Raw genomic sequence first — 14,394 nt, 5'->3', positions numbered from 1 at the left:
TTACTAAAGTTCAGCAAGATGAAAAATTAAAAAAAAAAAAGAGAAGCAGAAAGGTTACGGCGGCAGAAAATTAAAGAAGATCCAAAAACTTATAACAATTATTGTCAAAAAGAACGAGAGAGATACGTACAGTGGAAATTTGATAATAAATTAAAATCAATTGACCAGTTGACAAAACGTGAAAAACGATGTCGGCGAAAATTACAAAATATGTGACAAAAATCATAACGGCTCAAGAAAAAAGAACTCCAAATCAATGCTCCGGACGAAAACAACAACGAGATGAATGACAACAACAATGACATTAATAAAAATATCTCTAAACGAGCTTCGGTGGGTAAGAAACGAATTAAAAGAAAAATACACCATATCAATACACTTGGAGTAGGGAAAACCCTGGCCTAATACTATTCAACTCATTAAGTTGTCTCAATTGTCAACCTGGCATAATATGTGAACATTTCTCGATGGGACAAATAAACTACAGTGATAATCGCTTGCCATTACCTTCTGCAAAGGCACAGAAAGTGTTGAAAAGACCTCAGAAAGACCCCGTAGTCAGGATTGAAATCAAAAAACCAAAAGTTATTCCAAACTTTTCGACGAAGTTTAAGAAATAAGGAATAATTCACTAAGTATTTTGATAAAAAATTATATTATAGATTAATATTTAATTATATAAAAATTGTTTTTTTACATTTATAATTGTTGAAAATTTCATTTATTAACTCATTTTAAACCTAGTTACATTCAAAGATTACTATAAAAATTATTATTCTAATTCTATCATTAATAAATTTTAAACATTGTTAAAATCAAGAAAGAAACTACCAAAAAAGTCTTTGTATCAATATCATAGTATTATAATTTATCATTCGTTTTATTATTTTAAGATTTTAAAAAGATTTAGACTTTGAATATTTCATTTATTTGTCAGTACCGTGGCATTGAAATTTTCAATTTTTATCCTAGTTTTTTGTCTATTAAAGTTGTAGTAGAACTGCATTACAGGCTTAATTCTGAGCATAATTGGGGAACAATGGTACCCAAGACATAAGTTATAAAGCATTTTTAATTTTTAAACATTTTGAGTTGTAAAAATCACAGTTATCTGAGAATCACCCATATACCTATTCGTATCGCGAATGATCAAATGATTGATTAAAAAAGAAACCATATATCTTAATATAAAATGAGATTTTAGCCAATTGAATAATAAACAATATATTTTCTTTTATTTAAAAACAAATAATCTACATTTTATACGATTTTTTCAAATTACAAGGACCCCGATCACTTGACTTCCTTGATAAGTTTAACGTTAATTACATTTTTTTTTAATTTTTTTTTATTTTTCTTTGCCACGATTACTTTGCCACAATAATTTGTTTCCTTTCTGTATCATAAAAAAAAATATAGAAAAAAAATTTCGATCCAAATAAAAATGTCGGAAATCCAATAATTCATCTCGTTGATTTATATTCGAAATGTACTTCCTTTTTCATTTCAACGTCGAAAATGGTTTTCTTTTTTTGCTATCGTATGACAGAAAAGAAAAACCGTAAGATTTATATGATCACGTAGGAAATATTTCAAAGGTTTTTCCAACCCCTCTCTTCCTTCCAACCAATACGTCTGACGTATTCAAAATGTTCGATATACGTAGCGATCCGAATTATCGAACATGCTTGGAAACTGTGTTAACTCTGTGGAATTCGCTTCGGTTAAGTGCAAGCTCTTCCATCGTCCGAGCTTTAGGTTACTAACGTGGAAGATCAAGGATTATCAAACGTCACACGAGATGACATAACTTCGATCTCTTCGTTGTTAATAAAAGCTAATCATTCTCACGTTGATTAACTCTGCAATTCCAATTCGCATAGGCCACCATTGTGATCTTTCTCTCTATAAACTCTTCTGCAAAATTTTATTTACTTGTCTTTTGACATAGATACAAATCGATAAAATAAATTTATCCTTGCGAACAGTAAATTTTCATAGCGTAACTATCACACATAAGCAAATTATATTATTATATTATTAATGTTAATAATTTAATTTTAGATTTTTATATTCGTTCAATAATATAAACATTCAGTTTATAGCTGAATATCGTGGATCGTTTAAAATTTCTGTTGATTTTTAAATATGTAAAATCATCTTTTATATAACAGATTGAAAAATACGAAATTACTTTTAGAACATATTAATAATTAAAATACAAGAGTATCACGTTACATGTATAATATTCTTTTATAAAAGACAGGAAGAAGAAGAAGAAGAAGAAAAAAAACGTTAGGTTATGGAAGGTTAAAACATACATAGTAGACCAGTTAAGGGATGACGTAAATATACGTTCCTATTGCTCAAAGGTTTAAAAAGGAGTAAACGTCAGCGAATATTCCGGAAAAAAGGTAGAATATACTTGAAAGACAATTTGACTTTTAAAATATCTCCGTAGTGTCTCGCATGAGACGCGTTTTCAAGTTTATTGATAAACGACGAATCAGCAGTATGTGTCTCCTATATGCAACGCATGCAATCTAGTGCAGTGTTCTATGCAGTTTCTCGATAATGGTGTATAACAAGGCTTCTGAATTACCTGTCCTTGTCAAATAACACTTCTTCTAAATAATATCTACAAAAAAATTTACAATTACCTGCATAAAATAGAACGGCGAAAAAAATGTTTAATATAACGAGAGAAAATATAAATTATTATTAATTGTCACAAGTTTATCGTCAATTTTGTCAAAATAAAAGAAAAAGAATATATATAATATATTTATAAGTTATTTTTCATTTATATTTAAGTTATTTTTCAAATTTCACGTTATTTTCGATGACGTAGATTCATCTTTCGGACAAATATTGGAACAGAAAACAGGATAAGCGATTTTGATGAAAGATGAATTTAAATATCACAGACACTAAATAATTGTTACGTATAATAATTTATTAAGGATAATAGCACCTTACTAACGGTGAATGCTGTCGTCTTTGATTATCAGTTCTACGAAGCATAACGAAGCATCTATCTTCCCCACTTAATAGAATGACGTAGTTCTTTTAAGACGAAAGCTCATGCGTTTAACGATCGAAATGGATTATCAGCAAAACCTCCGATATCGTATATCGGTACGACCTTCTTCAAACCTATTATTTCTACGAAACGTCCAACTCGTTTAACTTTCTTCATACTGCATTTGACGAAGGACCAATATCATTATCCAAGTTTAATTAGTAAACGATTCAAGTGAAAGTACGTGTTGGTGCTTTTAATTCTTATCGAATTCAGTTCGAAGAAATCTTTTATAGGTAGAAATTTGTTTAAATAATGAATTGTTCGAATAAATCACCGTTCTCTCTCTTTCTCTTTCTCTCTCTCTCTCTCTCTCTCTCTCTCTCTCTCTCTCTCTCTGGTAGAAAAAAAAGAAGTGAAGAAAAAAGCTATTAAACACTATCTTCTGTGCTTTCACGAGAACTGAAAAATATCTATCCGTTTAACACGTAGAAAGTCGTAAGATAAATAAATTGGCGATTGTTGTCTTTCCTTTTTATTTTTATTCTTTTTTTTTTTTTTTTAATAAAAATAGTAGATCGAAATACAATAAATGTACAACAGTAGACCTTGGTTAACCAACGTGATCGGATAACAAACTATAAGAATAAATCTAAGTTAGACGAATAATCGAGATCAGTATGCTGGTGTTTCTTGTATGCAAAATCAAATTGTCTTTCTCGTTTCTCACGGAACTCACGCAATCGGAAGTAAGAAAGGGAATAGGGTTGAGAGTTGCATCGATCGCAAAGCATTTCTGCTGGGTTCACGCGCATTATAGTGGCTTGTGCGATAGCTCTTAATGGTATTATATCAAGCTCTAATACAAAACGGCTTTTGGGGTCGTTGGCCAGACGAGTTGGGTCTATATTATTTAATCGTGAGACGTTTTAGTCACGTTTCGTCACGTAATTGACATTTGTACGAGTAAAAATATAAACTTTTAAACGTTTAAAAATAATCTTAACGATGTTAATATTTAATTTATTTGCAAAAAAAAAAATTGCAACGATCAGCGAGGATAAAGTGAAAAAAGGAAATTTATTTTAACTACTCGTATATTTCAATCCTTTGCACTCGAAATTTCTTTTTCATTCATACTACCAGCAACTCAAAACAATTTCAATAGAAAAATTATATTCAAATATTATAAATAAATGATATATGCGTATTAAAAAAAAAGTCATAGTTTATATGTTGTCAACTAAATTGAATTTTTCTTTTTTTTCATTTTTTGTATTTATTGTCTTCATTGTCTCCCCGGAGTACAAAAGGTTAATATTGCATTTGTTATAATTGAATAAGAAAATTCTGGACATTATAATTAGCTCATCTCAATTTTGACATTTTATCGTAAATTAAAAAATAAAAACAAATTGTTCTATACAAAGAAATATTTATAAAAAAAAAGAGATTTTATCCTCTTCAAGAAGAAGTCATCCTCTTTCCCAATCTTAAAAGATGTACAAAGATTAACTGGATCTGTGAGAGTTACGGTAGCATTATAAAGAAGCGTGATATTAATCGGTGTATATTAATCGAAGGGAAAGGGTAATTCGATGAAGATATATCAGCAGCACGTTTTATCCTTCTTGTCTCACGTGTCTGCTCGAAGATTTGGCAGACGATAGGCTGTAAGTATAAAAAGAGAGAAGGAGAGAGAATGAAAGTGTCGGATATCTCCAAGCGATTATCTCTAAGTAGTCTCGAAAGGTAATTCGATTTTTTCATCTTTTTTCTTTTATTTTTATTTTATTCTATTTCCTCCCCTCTTTCCTCTTTTTTATTCCTTCGAAAGACGAAACCCCCTCGAAGTCAGAGGGGTAAACGAATGGCGACGGCTCTTGGTAAGTTGCACGTGCCACCCTGATCGGAATCTTAACGTGACGCTAGCGTGAGCCTTATCTTCTTCAACAAAACTGGTCGCCTCGAGCACCCAACGAGCCTCTCTGAACTTGTTTGGAATAAGAAAAAGAAAAAGAGAGAGAGAAAGAGAGAAGCTTTATTTCACATGGACTTTTACACATTCATACTAAGGTTGAGGCTAACCATCTCGTTACAATATTTCAATCTTCAAGGCCCTTTTCTATAACGTTAATCACACGCAACGGTACCTGTATCGCGGAAATTCAAGTACATAATTGTCCTACGTATATTACGTGTGATACACTGAAATATACCAAACTCATATAGAGATAACAATGTAACTACATTTGTTTAAGTTATAATATTCGTTCGATGTAATAAATTAATATTATTATTATAAATAAAAAGAAATTATTAATAAATTTGTGGGTGTACATGTTCACTGAAAATCAAATTGTTGTCCAAGGTACTTTCGTCGATACGATGAGTTTTATCGAAACAGTTGTTTAAAGTATAGAAAAGAAGAAGAGTATTTGAAGTAACCACGATTGAAAACTAAGTTTATTGGAATTGGAATAAAATAAGAGAAAATGATGTGCAATTGGAGAGAGAGATAGAAAGGGAGTGCAGAAACGATGCAAGTTTCTTAGTGATTTACAATGTTCTCTATACTCTTTCTATCTTTTTCAAGGAACTGTATCGTTTCGTAAGAGAGATAACGGAATCGTCGAGTTCACGGAAGCTGATAATAAATCGAGAAAAAGAGAGTTTAAATGTACCAATACCCTCTTCCTGGTACGAGGATGAGTCCTACATTCGTTACTTGCTCCACGAAAACTGCAGTTGAAGAATTTGAAAAATGTGTGTTAAGGGATAGGGTGGAGAATGACTTACTTGGCAAAAGTATTTTCTACTTATACTTCTACCTTTTTTTTTGCCAAAATCCTTCATCACAAGGTTGACCCAATACTTGTCGCAATGTTATCCCCTTCTTCAAATGTGACCTTGGAAAAAAAACAGTCCTTTCGATTTTTTAAATGACTCGGCTTATCTTTTTTAAATGATCTTTCTCTCTCTTTCTTATCCTCAGACCAAATTGAAAGAATTTATGATTCCTATTTGACTCTATGTTCCCAATTAGACATGAGAATATTTTTCTCGAGTTGATATTTTGAAAAAATAAAAAAAGAAAAAACAAATATTTTTCTCTCTAATTCTCTTTTTTTAAGGAGATGTTTAAAAAAAAATTATTAATTAACAACACATCAACGGAAATGGTAAAAATAAGATGATCGATAATCACTGAAACCCCTTAAAACGTTTTCCCAATAGTGAATATTCGAAAGTAACATTCGTTCATCTTCCTTCCTCCTTCCTCTTTCTCTTTCTTTCTCTATCTATACTCGAACTCTCATGGGATAGTTAAAATCGATTTAAACCTTTCAACGAGTGGTGAAAATTCAATTTTTATTAAAACCCTCGTTCGCTTACAAACACGATCCCAATCTAGCCCTGGAAGCTGGGATGTTAATAGAACTCGTATGAAAAAAAAGAAATAAAAAAACGAAAAATGATATTAAAGATTCTCTTTCATCCTTCGTTTAATATCAGAAGATTTTCTAATTCTTGCGAGCAGGGATCTTTTAAATACTCTTCAACTTTTGATTTCCATCAACATCTTTTTCTCTCTCTTTCTCTCTATCTCTTTCTCTCGCTTGAAAAATTACCTAAAATGTTTATATATATATATTACGTCGAGTGGTATACCTTTGACATTTGACGCTACCAACGAGATGTTTAACAACTTCCGAGCTACGTAAATAATTCGAGACACTTTGATAAAGGAACAAGAGGCTAGAAATTTTTCAAGAAACTCATTAACAGCTTGCTAGTCGCAATGCGTCGTCGTCTTCGTCTTCTTCTTCTTCTTCTTAATGTCAGGATGAAAAGCTTAAATATTTCTCATCCTCTCTCTCTCTCTCTCTCTTTGTCTTTTTGGTTTTTTTTTATTCTTAGTGAATGAATTTAATAAAACAAAAATTAAAGAAACAACTTAACTTTACAATTAGCTTTTTAATAGATGATACAGAAATTTTAGGTTGAACGATAATAACGTTATTCTTGAGTAATTGAACCACCCTCACAACGTTCTCCAGCTTCTTCTGGCTTCTCTTTCTCTCCTTCGCTCTCATTCTTATTATCTATCTTCTCACCCCAATATATCCAGACACCTCCTATTATCTTCCTTAGTCACATCTCCGTTAAACGTCTTATCATGGTTCATCGTCAACGTGAATTACACCGCAAATTCTAATATCTCGAGACTTCCTCTCTTTCCTCCCCCCCCCCCCCCACTAACACATGCACAAACCTAAAAGGATTCTCTTGGATGATAGAACACTAAGAAGCGAAACTGATTGGAGTTAATGAACACGGACAATGATCGTCAGGGTTGAAAATTAAATATTAAAACATATTTTGTTGTTGTTTTTTTTTTTGTACAGTTTCGATTCTTTTTATAACTCACGATTTTATGATGAAGATGTTGAAGTTCTCTCTCGGTGACTCTTCTACGTGAAAGCTCGCGTTGTTCTCGTCTGTATTGACTGTACTTGTAAAAAAGATACATTCCAGGAAGCGCAAGGACAACCAATGGCTTCATCAATCCAGCTCGACTGCTCGGTCCACGTACACGAGGTTCAGGTGGTTCGTCCAATTCACCTAATTGTCCGGCACCTTCGGCCACGTCCGGTACTGCTGCACCGGCTGCTGGCATCTTGTCTTTCCTAAAAAAAAAAAAAAAAAAAAAATATAAAAATAGAAACAAATTCAACACAAAAAACACGATGAGTTGTATTCATCAAATCGTTTGATCATCAAACGATAAAACATGAAATACAATGATTCGTATCGTCAAAACAACGAATGAGAACAAAACGGAAAAAAGGGAAAAAATAATGAAAATATTCTTTGTCCGGGAATAATCGAAATACGGTAAAAATTTTCTTTGATGTATCGACGAGATCTAACGAGCCGACGAAAATGAAAATCGTTGCTCGCATAAGGTTTTTTTCCCCGTTTTCTGCTAGGGTTCACAAAACGATCAGATGGTTTTAGGTCGGCTAGAGACGGCTATTGGTTATTGGTTTCCCATCAAACCGTTTTTTACAGTTTCTTTCAGTGCATGAGTGAAAGAGAAAAAAAATAAAAAGAGAGAGGGAGAGCGTTGTCATACGCCAGGCGGCCTTCCAAACGTATTCGGAGCACGACATTTTTCCCACCTGACGTTTTCAACCCTCTCTCTTACTCTCTTTCTCTCTCTCTCTCTCTTCTCTTTTCTTCTGTACCCCTGTCAGCATCATTTATCGATATTTATAATCCTCGTTAACGTCCTTCCGAATGGCACTCGGCCGTAGCTTTCGATCGAAAACGTCGTCTACACTACTCTACCACCGACTTTCCGGATTGTATCTTTTCCAAGCTATTGCAATAATGTTTCGATTGAATATGTCAACTTACGTGACGTAATAAATTCTTGATAATCTATCGTAATTTTAATATCCGTTAAGAAAAATTTTAAAATTGAATAAATATCAATCTATGTAAATAATAATTAAAATCCATTAGATACGATTAATCGTACGTTAAACGTTTTAATAATATTACTTTTGATATGGTACATGTACTTTCACTTTTTTCTCCGATAAAAGAAAGTTAAAAATCTCGTGAAAAGAAAGAGAGAGAGAGTTAGGATCGTCGAACTATTCGAAGAATCAACGACAAAAGGAGAAGATACGTTGTATCGTTCAGACATCGAACAGATAGGAGTGGACTCGAAGTGACGTACCCTTTCCCTCTCGTCCCTCTGATCTTCCGTGACTTCAATGAAATTTCGTAATCTACTTGGAGGTCGTTCACCGACTATATTTAATTCAAGCGTCTACTCGCCGTTCTATTCTTAACCGTCCGCTCTAGAAATAAGCGCGGACACCGCTTCGCATCACGACCCACGTTTCCCTCCCCCTTTTACTCCGCCCCTCGGCAAACCTACCCTCTTTACTCACAAACACAAACACACACATACATACATACACATACACATCTTCTCTCTTTCTCTTATATTTTCCTTCTTATATATTCCTCTTATTCGAACCCCGGTGGATGCAGCAAAAACATTGTCGCATTTGGTGTCACACAACTAATATGTATGACCATATACGAGAGCTACTTTTATACATTGTCAACGAAAAGTATCCTTCGTGATTCATAATTCAACAAGGAGAATTCTACCTTGCTTGTGCATCCTACGACTTTATTTTCTATTATTTTATTTTCCTCTCTTTATTTTTGCCAAGTAACCAAATTTACATTTTTTCGTTCTTTTTTAGTAAACTTTCATAACAATTTTGTTCTCGACATGATTTTATTTGTAATATAATTGAATGGAAAAAAAGAAAAATTCAACTTTATAATTAGATAAACGTTAAAAGCAAGCATAGTTGAAATTAATTAAAAGTAGATAGAATAGAAAAGTTAATCTCGTTGTAAATTCATTTTTGAAAACAATTTATCCAGAAGGAACGATGGTAACGAAATGGACAATGGACGATCATTGTTTAACGGTGGCAACGTTTCGGTACATCGATGGAGCAGCAATTTAAAAAGGAAGGGCAAACATGAAACACGATATAGGCTTGGCAGGGACGATAATAAACGATAGAGATACGCGAGATGCGTAAACGAACGTATACACATATACTCACATGTATACACATATTATATATATATATATATATATATAATATATATATATAAGCTTTCTCAAGGGCTCGACATGTTATCACCTAAAGGAAAGGTAGGTAATATATTATCGGAAATGAATCGATATATCGACTCGTTGTGCACTTCGCATTTTGCCATCTCGGAGATACCTACACCACCTGAGGGATTTCAAGATGTATTCCCAAGGACAAGGTCGATCGAGCAAACACCTTTTAAAACGATTTCTATCTAAATTTTATTCTAAATTAGACAAAAACAAAAGAAAACGGAAAAAGAAGGAAATCATTTTTGTCAACACTACATTACAAATAAATCGAGATCGAATCGAAACGATCGATTAAATCTTTCCGTTATAATTTCACGAGTATTTGATTAATGAAAAAGAAACTAAATAAGATTTATTATGAAATTACGGATGAGAATCAACAAGATTGATTGATTAATGTAAGGTATGTATAGCGATCATGAGAGAGGGAGTGGGGTGGTGGGGGATTGAAATAATACATATATCTGTTATCGTTAAGGTCTAGAACGATCCGGTGGCACCGGACGTATGCGTTTCGCCTTGACACAGCGTAATGGCGGTCGCAGGAACAAGGACGCTCAACGCGTCAGGATAACATCGTCCCGCCGATGCACTAGGCTACGGCCAAGTACACGTCCTGACTTTCTATTTTTATGCCTTTTCCACTTGCAAGTTAAGTTCGATCGGTGTGTCTCTCTCTTTCTCTCTCTTTTTCTCTTTTTATCTATCTCTCTCTCTCTTTCTCTTTCATGATTACAATCAATCTTTTCTTATACTTTTACTTTATTACTCGTTAATAAAATCGGATAAATGGATTCTCTTAATCGTCATCATTTTAATCTATCCAATTAAAAATTTTCTTCCTTTTTTTTTTTGTTTGTTTATTTAAACGACCAAGATCGATAAAATTGGCGCGAAAAAGTGAACAAAAAAAGAATTGAAGTCAAACGGGTTCAACGAAGATCTTCGTTTTTTCTGTTTTTTTTTCTTTTTTCATAAAACAATAATCCGTCATTGACGTTTCTACGAATCGAACGAAAAGTCAAATCCGAGTAAAGTCGATGGACCCGACGATATTTACGTTCGAGTCGATGCACTTCGATATATGTTTGGAATATATATTAGGACGAACTAATGAAGAATTTAGTGTAAAAAAAATAAAAAAAGAATTGCACGAGAGAGAAGTACGAATTAGAAACAAACAAGCAAAAAAATGTAAAAGAGTTAACTTGTAAAGTTTTAACGTATTTTAAGTTAAGGTAGTATAATGATTAGAAGTACGAATGATCGATAAGGATGATAAAGTAACATATAGAACACTGTGCAAGTTTGTATTTACCGAACGACCAAGTGCAAGGTATTAATCATACATATATATATATCATAATAATAACTACACATTTGTATGCGTAGGTGTATGGTATGATATATAATACAATACTTCATCAACAATAGATACGAATAAATATTTAACAAAGATCTATTAAATCTTTTTCCCGCCAAGTAAAATACCAGAGAACACACATGTACGTTTTACATGCATACAAATGTTTTCCTACGAATGCAATCCGTGTTATATGAGAGGAAACATGAGTCTCCCGAGATGAGAATCATCGCTTGTGCGCGCCCATAGGTGCGTACTCGCGCCCTCATCACAAACCATGTTCTCTCTTTTCGATTATACATATACGTTTAATTAAAATACAAGATTAATGTATCAAAGTTATTGTAATTAAATAGAGAAAGAAGAGGATGTACTGCATTTCGCATTCAATCTGTCACTGTCTCTCTTTTTCTAGCACGTGTATACATGGATTAGTGTATACTTCTCGAAAAGATTGAAATGAAGAAAATAGTAAGAAAGAGAAAGAGAGAGAAAGAGAAAGATAATAGAAAAGGATAAAAGTCTCACTTACGTTTCCTTAGTATCTTCGTGGTTTCTCTTGTCGTCGAAGATTCGGGAAGAAGCTGTGTGACGTTCAATAAAACTCGTCGGTGGAATCACCAATGTAAAAGCTCAAACGAAGATAGATAAAGAAACAACAACGAGGGTGAATTAGAAATAAAATGAGACAGCGAGAGAACGAACGAACGAATGAACGAACGAGAAAAGGATAAGGGTTAACAAAGGTTGATAAAAAGAGGAGCAATAAAGAAAGAAAGAAAGAAAAAGAGAGAAATAGAGAGAGAGAGAGAAAGAGAGAGAGAGAAACGCGAGAGGTCGATCCCTCCTCGTGGTCTCTCAAGCGAGAAGGAAGAAGAACATCGCCGGTCGGGCCGCAACTGACCTGGCGGGAGACCGGCGGCGGCTGCACTGCGCGCCTGCAACCAGGCAACCCGTGCACAGCCGTGCTACTTCGTCTCGGTTCGTATTAGTTCGGTCAATTTCGAGAAAGCTCGTACAACCTCGGCCGTTGACGCGTTCTATTCGCTCGATTCCGGCGCTTATTCCGAGGCCGTTCGAACTCGGCCGAGTTGAAACGAATTTAACCGAAGGGGAAGTTGGGGGAAGATAGCGATTGTGAGCGAGCGAGCGCCTGCGTGACGCAATGCGTGATACACCACAGACATGGTCGAGCGATCGAAGCTGTAGTGCCGGCGTGCTGGCCGGGCAGCCACTGAGAGATGCACACGATGGGTGACGCTGATTCTCTTCCTGATCCTACCGACTCTCTACTACTGCCACCGCCGCCACACAACTCTGCTTTTTACCTCTGCTACTGCTGCTGCTGCTACTGCTGCTGCTGCTGCTGCTGCTCGAGAAGGATCGATAAAAGGAGGAGGGACTCCAAGTGCGACATGTAGAAAGAGAAAGAGAGAGCGAGAGTGGTATCTGGGAGATGAAGAAACGAGAAACGCGTTTATCCTCTTCGTCCTTTTTCTTCATTCTTCACGATATATCCTACCTTACCAGAATTAGCATCAGCGGCAGCACCAGCAGCAGCAACAGCGGCCGTACCACTATCATCATCTCAACGACCACCATTTTCATATCACTTTTTGTCTTTTTTCTTTTTTTCTCATTCAATCTCCTCTCTCTTTCTCTCTCTCTTCTCCAATTCCGTTTTTCATCCCTACGCCTTTCTATACTCAACTTTCCTTGCATCGACGTATGAACCGATATCGAGGTTATTGAACCCTTCCCTAAGAAGAATACCAGATAAATGTTCCATTTCCCTTTTTCCTTCTTTCTTTCTCTTTTTTTGATCTTTATTTTTCTCTTACCCTATCCGATCATTGTCAATTGTTCATCGTTGCTATGACGAAAAATGAAACTTCGTCATGTATCAGAAACTAGTTTGCGTATGTAAGAAAGTGTTGCGTTGTGTTAGGTACTAAACTAACAAAGGGAAGAGACGCTGAAAGGGAAAATATTGAAGAGGTAATTCGAGCTAAAGGGCAATTGGATAACGTGGACACAAACAATTCTTGTATAATAGCACTTCAATACGTTCTTCTTACCAAGTGGAACGCTTTCGTAAAGAAGCATGAATAAGTGGCGACGCCTTTAACGTGTTAAGAGAGTTTCCTATATCTTTTTTGTATCCTTTTTATACAAACTCATTTTGATAGTTGACTAATTATATTTATATAAAAGTTAGGTCAAATTATTTGAAAGCATTTATGAACTTTGTAGAAATTTAGAAAAACAATATGATAATATCGATCTCTCATAATTCGAAAAGATCTTTAAGAATCGTATCATTACATAAAGGTGCGACAATTGAATTCTTTTTCTTTTTTCTTTAACAATCATTCCTCTCTTTCTCTCTTTTTCTCTCTCTCTGTCTCTCTCTCTCTCTCTCTCTCTCTCTCTCCCATTTTTTTCTCGTCAAAATAACGAGGCACCCGACAAAGCTGCAGTGGTTCTTATGCCACGAGGAGGACCGTAGCGAAGAAGTGTCGTTACGTAATAATACCTCGGAAAATTCAGCAGTGTTACGTTGGTAACGCTCGTAGTCCGTTCTGATAGGGCGCCAGAAACAAGCAATTTAGTCCTCTATCTTTTTTCTCTTTCTCTCTCTTTTTTTCTTTTTTTTCTTTTCTCTTTTCTTCGAGTACGAGGACCCCTCGAAAGTACACTACTCCTAGTTCCTCTTTCCTCTTCTTTCACCTTCTTATTTTTATCGTCTTTCCTCTTATCTATCTTTTCCAATTCTCATGGGAATCGCATGAAAAGAAAATCGAAAGGCTTTTGAAAGGAAGCATTTTTAGCATGGAATATATCGACCGGTTTATCGTCCGGTTGAACATTCTAATCTCGTAACTAATTTCTTGTCGTCTAAAAATAGGAGAATATTTTTTTCAAATCTCATATATGCATATGTTTATTTTACATTTTACATTCAATACCAAATATTATGATTTAATTAAATCAAAGAATTTTTTTTTTTTTAACAAAACTATTCTTTTGTTTTTTAACGATGAGAAGGAGTTTAAAAGAGGAATTTTCTTGCTTTGTTTTCTTTTTGTTTTCAAATAAACAATCGCGTAGGAGGAAAAACACGTATATATACATATATATGGTGAGAAAGATCGATTACAATGCTACAGGAGAAAAAGAATGGACGTTTTATTCAAGCTGCGAAAAGGAGAAATGATCTTTGAATCGTAGCCAGAAAATACAATCGGCTCACAGCTGCTCATTTTTTTGTTTTTT

General features: G+C 34.3%; 1 protein-coding gene across 1 annotated transcript in view; it reads right to left on the bottom strand.

Moving 5' to 3' along the window:
* The window catches only part of LOC107074672 (uncharacterized), a 44,828-nt gene extending 32,396 nt beyond the window's left edge, over positions 1 to 12,432 (bottom strand). Inside the window, 2 exon segments of the mRNA XM_015336330.2 lie at positions 7,455 to 7,713; positions 11,651 to 12,432. Coding sequence (XP_015191816.1) covers positions 7,455 to 7,703 — 249 coding nt within the window. The 5' untranslated portion in view covers positions 7,704 to 7,713; positions 11,651 to 12,432.
* Between the last annotated feature and the right edge of the window lie 1,962 nt (positions 12,433 to 14,394).

Source organism: Polistes dominula, unplaced genomic scaffold, assembly GCF_049000335.1.
Source record: "Polistes dominula isolate Pdom_NZ unplaced genomic scaffold, Pdom_raw_medaka contig_82, whole genome shotgun sequence".
NCBI lineage: Eukaryota > Metazoa > Arthropoda > Insecta > Hymenoptera > Vespidae > Polistes > Polistes dominula.
The sequence above is the reverse complement of the archived record's forward strand: the minus strand, read 5'-3'. Positions and strand labels throughout refer to the sequence as shown.